This window comes from Buceros rhinoceros, unplaced genomic scaffold (assembly GCF_000710305.1).
Source record: "Buceros rhinoceros silvestris isolate BGI_N320 unplaced genomic scaffold, ASM71030v1 scaffold18038, whole genome shotgun sequence".
Lineage (NCBI taxonomy): Eukaryota > Metazoa > Chordata > Aves > Bucerotiformes > Bucerotidae > Buceros > Buceros rhinoceros.
The window spans coordinates 1-10,135 of record NW_010428798.1 but is presented as its reverse complement, the minus strand read 5'-3'; the positions used below and the strand labels follow the sequence as shown (position 1 = coordinate 10,135).

The 10,135-nt window shown below is 37.4% G+C and overlaps 1 protein-coding gene across 1 annotated transcript in view; it reads right to left on the bottom strand.

Annotated features, from left to right (window-relative positions):
• Positions 1-9,409, bottom strand: part of LOC104498973 (protein AKNAD1-like) — an 11,859-nt gene extending 2,450 nt beyond the window's left edge. The window contains exons 1-7 of the mRNA XM_010142419.1: positions 8,327-9,409; positions 7,202-7,331; positions 6,949-7,100; positions 6,779-6,838; positions 6,179-6,312; positions 5,691-5,826; positions 4,892-5,055 (exon numbers count right to left, since the gene is read on the bottom strand). Coding sequence (XP_010140721.1) covers positions 4,892-5,055; positions 5,691-5,826; positions 6,179-6,312; positions 6,779-6,838; positions 6,949-7,100; positions 7,202-7,331; positions 8,327-9,409 — 1,859 coding nt within the window. The remainder of the gene's footprint in view (positions 1-4,891; positions 5,056-5,690; positions 5,827-6,178; positions 6,313-6,778; positions 6,839-6,948; positions 7,101-7,201; positions 7,332-8,326) is intronic.
• Between the last annotated feature and the right edge of the window lie 726 nt (positions 9,410-10,135).

The window sequence follows — 10,135 nt, the reverse complement described above, 5'->3', positions numbered from 1 at the left end:
GAATGCCCAATTTTAATATTCTCCCATGTGGCACTGCAAAATGAGATATTCCTGTCATAAATGTGAAATGAACTCCACATAACGAACCAGAGAAGGTTACAGCTGTAACCTGCATGGCTGGGTCTGTAAAAGTTGGATTTGCCAGTCTTGCTCTACTAGATCTATATATACAACCACTGTTTAGCTACAGTGCTACTGATTGCTTACTCCAAATTAAGTGTGGCCTGATGTGCAGTGTGGCTTTCTGCCCGTTAAATCTATCCTGCGATTGGTAATTATTTCCGTAACACATCATACTTAGAGGATGAACCAGGACTTTTACTTCTACATAGGGCACTAGACTGAATGGACTCTTCATAATTCCTGCATTTAAATTGATCTCTGCTTTCTCTAGGGCACCTGCATCTAAGTCCTGAAAACAAAGATGTGTTGTAGAAAAATAGTGATTTTTTTTTTGTGTGGATTTTAATATTTTTGCAATCATTATACCTTTTCTCTCTCCACATAATCTTGTATTGAATGTTCTGTAACTTTCAGTCTCATAGTTCACAAGTTCCTTGCTTTGTGAATCATTGTAGGAATCACGGGCTGAGATGTCTTCTGAATCACTGCCTGAAGTCTCCAAAATACATAAAAAAGGTCTGAAACATTAGAAATGTTGGCCTGTGTAGCTGGGTAATTATTTGGTTTTTAGCACCATAATTTCTGGTCCTTTGCTGCCACTAACACTACCGCAATTTGAAGTACCTTTTCTTCCATTTTACAGGTGGGGATTGAATTTTAAAGATTAGCTTTCAGCCCTGACTGTAAGCCTCAAATGTAGATTTTCTTTCTTTTTTTGCTGGTGGTGGTTGTTTCCAGTTCCAGAACTGTTTGGTTGTGGTTTGTTTTTTTTTTAAATTAAGCTCTCCGTCTCCCTGTCCTTAAGTTCCTGTTTTGAAGAATTGCTACAAGTTGAAGCATTGTGAAAACAATATAGCCTAAGAGAAGTGTGACAAGAAAATTTGGGAGGATCTAGCATGGCACTGCTTTAGCTATTGCACAAACCAGTGCTAACAGTAATGGCCCCAGTGTATTGTATTAAAGGATATCAAGAGAAGCCAAGGACAAAAGGTAGACCAAGGGTAAGAATAATCTACATATTCAGACTTAACTGAATTTAGGACAGCTCATGCTATTCTTTTTTAGTCATTGGGTGCTAACAGCTTTGGAACATTCTGCAATAGAAAGAGAAAATCAGCATGCCCTGAGAGAAATGCCAACAGATTCTTAGTGAACGTCCAAGAGCTGGAGCCTTACGTGACTTGACAGCTGACTTAACTAGCTCACAGTAGCCTGCAAGGGCTCTAGTTCAGAGTTGGTGAAATTCTGTTATTAGGAGCTGGACTAAGGAGGGGGAATACTTCCAGTCCCTCTCAACTCTGAATGGTTCAAAAATTTAGGAAGACTTTTTTCTTTTGTTTTCATGCAGAATAAGAAAGTTGATTCCAAAAAGTAAAATAGGAAGTACTGATACGAAATGCTTCGGTCATTAATTTGGGAATCTCTTTCTAGGGCATGAAATAAGTGCACTTAAGGAGAAAAAGCAAAATCAAAGCACTGAGTGAACAGCACCGTTATGCTGTTGAAAAATGTTAGTAGTAGTAATATTTGGGAACTTATCTAAAAATATGAACTAGAATTAGAGTAATTTAGGTTTGATAGGACTTCTGGAGATATCTGGCCCAATTCACCTCTAAGAGCAGAACCAACTTAGATGAAGTTGCTTAGGATCCCGTCCAGTTGGATTTTAAATATCTCTGAGGATGGAGGTGCCACTCCTCTGCCTCTCTAGGGCAAACTTTGAATGTTTGATTAGACCTTGCATTAAAACTCTTTTGCTCATATCTAACTGGACATTCTGTTGCAGCCTGTCTGTTGCCTCTTGGTCTGTCACTGAGTCTTCCACGGTGAATTTGGCTTAGTATCGTCTTCAGTCTCTTTTTTATTCTTAGTGTCTTGTGCTGTGCTAAGCAGTAATATCTGTTTAAAACTACAAAACAATTTTCATACTGCTGAGATGTGACAGGAACGTATTTCTTAACAGGATTCGATAGTAGGCATAAGCACAGTTCTGACCTTTTTATGCCATTACTACTTACTCAGGTTGGAATCTGATAAATCAGTTGGTATTCTCTGAGAGAAGAGTGAACATGTTCTAGTTTTCCATTCCTGGATGTTTGCATTCCTTTGAGCATGAAAACAGAATGCTATTATAATTAAATCGTAACACCTTTATGATGAGCCTTATAAGTATATTATATTAATGTTTGACGACTTTAGTTGAGGATAGATCAGATTTACTTATTAGAAAGAACTCTATCTGCATCAATTATCTGAAAAGATGGTAAGTAGAAGTTTTAATTAACATTTAACCAATTGCAAAATTATGACCCCTTTAGTTAAAGGTCAAGTTCTAACAAAAAACCCCTGACTTACCAGAGCTGTTAATGCTTAAAAGTAGAGGTCTTGATAATCACATCTTTGAATACTAAAGTAGTATGAAATCCTGTGTATTTATATGTGTTAACATATGTTTTATCAAACTATTATCAGTGCTAAGGATGAAAATGCTTTCTTTGTAACTTTGGACTATTAAGGCTTTAATTTTACTGTCCTTAAATAATTTGAGGAATATTTGAGATGTACCTTCTTGACAGAGCAAGAACAAAGTTCTTTCTTTGTGTCATTCGACATGTATTTTCAATTTAGGACATAGAGTATCGTCAAATTTATTTGGAAAATTTTATACCCATTGATGAAAATAATGATCAGAAGATCGAACTTAGCTTATTGAAATGACACAGAAAAAACAATGGAAGCTTGGTGAGTTTTACTAGATAAATATTAACATGTACCCTTAAAATCTGAGACCATATTTAGATGAATATTATTGTGTTCTACACTGTATTTATTATAAGAACTAACTTTGGATAGAGATCTAATTTGCAGAAATTTCAAACTCCAAAATAACCCATTTAGAATCATTTTATCACATCAGTAATGAAACCGACATCTGTAAATGAAATTCTGCAGTGACCCTTACACTTGAAATACATGCAGATGAATCAGTGTGCTTTCCTTCCACACCTACCACAGTGGTTCAAGTATTTTTCATTGTTGAATGCTTTGCACTCATCCCAATTTGGGATGCTGACATGTGTCACTGAACAGAGGACAAAGACAAAGCCCTTCTCTTAATATACGGTTAAGAAAACTGTGCTGCTTAAACACTATAAACCTTATACTGGCCCACTGAGGCGGGCTGGTTTGTAACGTGAATATAATACTCTCTTTAATAAAATTGATGGGAGTTTTGCCATTTCTCCAGTCATTTGGTATATCACAGACCTTATATGATTAATGGGTGATACACTTGTAAACAGATCATCCTCTCATTCATGAATAGTAAAGACATTATTCAGTGTTTCATGCAGACTCCAGTACAGACATAGCAGTGTGCATGCACGTATCTGTTTGCTTAGCTCGTAGAAAACCCCATCTGTGACTAGCCAAAATAGATACTGCACTTACCCTTTGATACTGTCTTCATCAGCATTAAATCTGTGACTTAATACACTGTGGGATCTAAGACCTTCAGCAGTCTGTTTTTCCCCAGGTGAGAGGAATCTCTGTTGCATCCAGAAGGCAAAACGAATTTATGTAAGAGAGTTTATATTACTGTGTGCCTGTAACTGTATTAGGTATCAAACAGGATAGCGTAAAGTGGCATCATTTGCATATTGCTTTTAGCTGTCATCAAATCTACAATTTGACTTATCTATTTACAATTCTAACGGTAGAGTAGATTGGACAAAATATGAGCACTTTTTCATCTGTGAAGTTGGAATTCAAGACAGGTTTCCTTGTTGCTTTGAGAAGCATTAGTATGTATTAATTTCTCTTAATGCCTGAAAATGAAATATTTTTGTAGCCAAGCAATTGCTTGTAGGTTTTTGCTGTCTGAACAAATAATTAAGGCAAGTTAGTAAACACAGTTAAGTCTTTCCTGAGAGTTTCAAACTTCATCACAGATTTCAAAAGTGTGAGAGTCCTTCAGTTTCTGCTCTGGGAACCAATTCATCAATGTTATGATATGCTGTAGTATCTCAGAAGCTGAGCCATCATGCTGTGCAAAGACTGAAGAGAAAAATGTGTGATCTCAGAGCTGACTAATAGTCTAAGGTTTTTTTTTTTTAAAGTGAGTATGGAAACAGATCTCATACCATCATGTTGGAAGAATGCTTGTTTGCTAGCAGATCTCCTTTTCCCAGGGGCTCTCCTCTTCTGGAAGCTGATTCAGGTCTCTTTTGTAACCTTAGTTGGTTAAGGGGAAACGATTTATTTTTCTAATCTCATTGAAATGGTTAACACCTCTGAAATACTCCCCAGGATGGCAGAGATGATACTTAGAATTGTTTCACAAAGGCTTGATGCTAATTATATAAATATCTGCATCCCATCCTTTTCTTCTTTAATTAAAAATACTACACAAGTATTGGCAAATAATTTTTTACTGGCACTGTACTTGGACTAGTCATTCACATCCTGAATTTGTGTGCTTGCAATAAATTTTATACAGAGGTATGATTTAAACCCTAGTGAAACTGTTGGTAGCGTTTTGGCTTCAGGAAATACTTCAAGAGCCGTAAGACCCAGAAAGGTTGGAATGCCAGACTTGAAGCAATTCTTGGGTACGTAGTTAGAGAATTCTGTAGAATTGTTGTTCTGGAAATTTTCCCAATGCTTTCAGAGATTCTAGACATTCCATTTTCTATTTTGAGGAAATAATTTTGATAAATTATTTTTATAATTTTAATAAAGCTTCACTAGTTTTGAAGTTTTCACTTACATGTGAGGACAAAGTTTGCACTGGTTGCCTTCTAAAGAAAATTGATTTGTCTGTGGGATTACATCAGTTGTCTGACTTTTTTCTCCTGTACTCTTCTTCTGAAGAATTGCAGTTTCAATACCTCTTCTTTCTGGAGGATCAGCAATGCTTGAAACTACTGAGCTCTGCACAAAGTAACCATAGCATAGATAGATGTACTATGTTGTCATTGAATTGCAAGTATGTGACTTGTACCAGCCAGCATCTTCTGGGATTCAGAGAAAACTGTTTTCTAAAACATTGACTATGAAAAGCATTTGGTGATACTTCTCTGTAGATCTGTAGAAGGCCATAAGTCTTTTTTGTGCATTTATGATCCAGGACAAAATATTACCATACTGAGCGGTAAACTCAATTTTCAGTAGCACAATAATGTTTGGTCTTCTAGTAATTCTACAGTTTAAGAATCTTGGGCAAATGAATTAATATTTCTTTCGGCTAAATGGTAGTTATTAATTCCCCAAAACAGATAGCTTTGTAGAAGTTACAGTAGCTGAGCATATTTTCTTAGTCTGAAATAAATGCTTTTGAAGCTAGGATTAAGATTATTCAATGCACCTATGGGCTTATATTTAGGTTTCTGTTATTAATGAAATACTAACTTACTGAAAAAAACCGTTTTCTTTAAGGTAACATGCTATCTAAAAGCATTGTGCTCTTGTTAGAGACGAACGTAACAGTACACCACCACTAAGGTTCTTGAGACTTGCATCAGTAAAGCAGAATAACTGTCTTTAAATAATAAAACTCACCGAATTACCTCACAAAGAGAGTATGATGAATGGGCGGATTCATAGGAATTAAGCAGAGATGACAAGTTGCACTTGCTGTCATCAGTTTGTTCCTGGATGTCTTCAAGCAGCATGCCAAGTCTAAATATTTCCCCTTCCACCTTTCTGAGTCCAAGTGCAGTACACTGTTAGTGAAAGCTGTGTATGCTGGTAATTTATTTCTTACTATGATAACAATATTGGGCATTGCAGTACGCTTCCCATAAGAAAAAAGTTTGCGTCCCCTTTAAGTACTTGAATTAATCAGTTAGATATCTTAATTATAACTAGGATGTGTAAAGCCCCAGATGACTTTGGCCAAATCACTTCTAGCTTACCACATATAACATTAAGATAGTTTTTTCACTTCAGAACAGTTCCAAATACTGAAGTACTCGGTAATATCTGAAGTAATGGTTGCAAGACACACACAATATGCAAGATACGCTGATGTACTACTTAGCACTTGTCTTCTAACCTTTCAGGATCAAACTCTCCAACGCTGATAGACTTGTCCTTGTAGTTCCGCTGCCGTAAACGACAGTGCTCTTCTCTGGCTGTTAAGTAATTCCTTTCCAAGGCATCAAGGTATCTTTTCACTTGCTTTAATACCTTCACCGATAAGAAACAATTCGATAGCAATGTCATGGTTTAGCAAGCCATAGTGATAGCTACTGTGGCTCTGTAAGCTGGGTGCTGTTTGCAGTGATAGGGGGAAGAATTTTGCTACTGCTCTGAACTGGAGCAAGACTGCATCTTGTATGTCACGTAGTTCTCTGTGCTGCTCTATTATGTGCAAGTAAAACACTAAACTATGACTTCTGAATTAATATTAAAGTCAAAATTCATAACTTATATGGAAACAATGCCTTTCAGTAATAGTTTTGAGTTAATTCTTAATGTTTTAAGAATTCAGACACCTACTGAACACCTTCGTTTTTGCCTTTTAAACTCAATTTCAGTCTGAGAAGGATTTTTAAAAGTCTGTCTGAGGAAAACATGGGCTATCTTGACAGAAAATTGTTTCTACAGCCACTTACAGTACATTTCAGATAAGTGAAAATATAAATTAATTTACCAGATAGTTGTCTTGTAAAAGGAATGTCTCTTGGGTCATACACTTAGAGAAATCTTCCACCTTCAAGACAAAATATTATACTTTTGTTTGGGATTTAAAAAGTGAATATGCAAAATGATGATGGGATTTGAGCATCAGTGTAAAGTAAATATTAAAATGGAGCTCTTTACTTTCTTTATCAGTTGATCTGTCTGATCCTGTAGGATTTGAGACATCTTTTCTCCTAGTGTTAGTTCTGGCAGTAAGTCAGAAGGATTTAGACAGTGTGCTTCTACTGTACCAGCTGCTGGTAATGCTGATGCTGTTGTTCCACACTGTAACCCTACATAATACAAGATAAGATCAGTCAGCTGGAATTCTGTCCCAAAGTGCTATCAAATTACAGAAAATAGTAATTTGCATAGTTCCTGTGATTTTATTTACTTGCTTTAGACAAACCACATGTAGTTTGTGTAGGGATAGGAGCATGTAGCGTAAAGACTTCAGAGGATGTCCCAGTGCCTCCTGGGGAAGTGGCAATGCTGGCATCTGGCAAATCTGACTGAGGGGGTACCTGTTAAAATGAGAACTTTGGTTATGGAAACAGTGTAACACTTTTGGACACAAATGTTAGCAATAGCTCAAAATGCACAGGCAAAGTTATTAATGAAATGTTTATGGTAACTACCATGTAACCTGGTGTTCAGAGTTTGATATCTACGTAGTGTCGTGTTGTGTAAGTACTTCCAGCTCTATGCTCTGTAAATCTAAAGAGGGTTTGTGTAAATGGGAAGTACAGTATGAAGCTGACAGACTAGTTGTGAGGAATATTCTTACAGATAAAGAATTATTAATTAAAACAAACAAATCCATTTTGAGATATTTACCTTAGGATTAAATCTCAGATGGTCGATATGATTCTGGGTGTCAGCATGATGTGTCAGCATCTTGTTTGCAGCCAGGAAATAATAGGGACAACTATTAAAACTTGTTATATCTTGAGCAACTTACTAAAATACAACTCTAGGAATGGACTTAAGCATCTGTAGAGCTCTGAGTGAACACCATGGCAGGACAGGAAATGGAAAAGCCATTAGCTAATTCCTAACAGAGTGTGGAAGAAATGTACCACAGTAAGAGAATTTCTGTTGTCAAACAAATCTTGTAAAATAATTGACTTATAAATAGTTGAAGAGTGTTAAGCTGCAAAAGAAGGCAAAGATGTCTTTAACAAACACAAGCACATATGAAAAAAATTAAAAACTTTCTATTTAGTTCTTCTGGTGAATTTGAACATTTACATATAATACTAGAAATAACAATTTCTAATGAATTTGCCTTATAATCACAATTAATACTCCAGAGCATCATTAAATATTTGAATGAAAGTTTCATCTGTAAGTTCAGTCCCACAATTTTGTGAAAGTAGTTGCTGACTGAAATGATAAACTTGCTGATATCTGTAGACTGCCTGCATGAACTAGACATTCCCTGTCCAGTGAAAGCTAACATCTTCTTAGGATAAACATCACTCTATCAAGTATTCATTTCCAAAAGCATCTGAATTACCTGTAGCTGTTGCAGCAGTTCTGGAACGCTCATTTCTCCTTGATGCTCTAACCTAGCAGAACTGAGAGAGTTCTTCTTTTCTAGAATGTTGTTCACAGTTAGTGCTTTACTTAGCAAAATAGGGAAGGATTTTGTTCTTTCAGTTGCAGGAACTGAGGCAATGTTGTCATTACTTTTTGTTACTTTAATTTCTGAAGCAGCTTCCGACAAGTCAGGAAGGGCATAGTGAGTTTGACCTTGGCCGTATCTGAGCTCGTGAGGTGAAACTGTTCTGTTAAACAGGACGCTCTCTTCTTCCGTGTTTTGAAAGACCTGTGTATCTTCATTCCCATGAATTAATTGTGGATTTTTTTGTCTGCACCCACGCTTACCACTGGAGGAAATAGGTCTATTTGAAATGCCTCTGTTTGCCTTTAGTGAATTTTGATTTTTATCACCAGTATTTACTTCCTCATGCTTTTCTAAGCGAGATTCTTCACGGTGAGTTGCCCGTTGCTTGTGCTCTGAAGGGCCTTTAATGTGTTCCGAAGGCTCAGGTTTGTTCACGGTGTCGCCAGTACTTTCAGTGAAGGATATCTCTGGTATTGTCTCGCATTCAATTAACTGGCACGTGCTTATTAACTCTCCCTTAGAAAAATGACGCAAAAGGACATTGGTCATATTTGAGTGAGTTAGATGTTCTTTGCTATCTGGTTTGCTAAAGCTACACACAGGTAATTCCTTCTTAAAGGAAGCCTCGCTTCCAGGCATTTCAGCTGCAATTGCTGCTGTTCCTGTGGCATCTCCGTGGTGACGGGAGAACTCTTCAGGCTGTGGATGAGTCTTGTAATTTGCAGTTGCTTTTATGTTTTTGCCATCTTCAGAACAGGCTAGGCTTAAAATACCAGAAATGTCTTTTGTATAAGTACAGTCATTCAGATTATCTGAATTGTATTTACAGGTTACTCCTACGTCTCCATCATAAGGTAGGTCATCTTGTTCCTCAGCAGTTGCGTCTGTGATACCGGCTAAATCATCAGAAAATGAACTATCCATCTGGGTTTTCATGCAGTCTGACAGTTTGCCCTTTTTCATAGTCTCCATATCCTCCAGTTTGTGTAGAATATGAACACCACTGCTTCTCTGGTTTAGGATACAGCTTTTATTACTGCACGGGTCAAAATCTGTAATGTGTGAGTAACTATTTTATACGTAAATACATTTGACAGTAAGATCTACATGTAGGTATATCTACGCTCTACCCTTACACTAGGTAGACTGTAGGTTTTTTAGAACCATGCCCGTGACATGGATGTTTTCTTTTAAAATTTATGCCACTGTAAGTCTGGATTAACTGCTGGAGGAAGTAGACACAAATGTCAAAGCCATCGGAAAAGGAGCCAGGTAACTGTAGTATGATAGACAAAAAGCTTGTTAACAGAGCCAGCAGTGGTACTAGAAGTAATAAAAAAAAGTAAGAAAATGTAATTTCTCGGCCTTTACCTTACCCCTGAAAAATGTTTCTTCAGCTTCTCCACCAGAGAAACATCACCAACCTTTTTTTCAATTTATTTCTCGCCCGTTTTCGTCAGATAAAGTACTAAGACACCGCAGTAATGCTGGGTCTTGTCATTGCTTCTCTTCAGCTGCCCTCGCTCTGAGCCGGGAGAGCTTTCAGCACCCGTTCGCCTTGCGGCGCGGCTGTGCTCTGTGTCACGGCCCGCAGAGAACCAGTTGTGCCGCCGCGGCTCAGCCGCTGCTGCTTGTATGAAAACTTCCCCCTTCCCCCACACGGGTCTCGCCGTGGGTCTCTCGGGGGAGCGTGGCGGG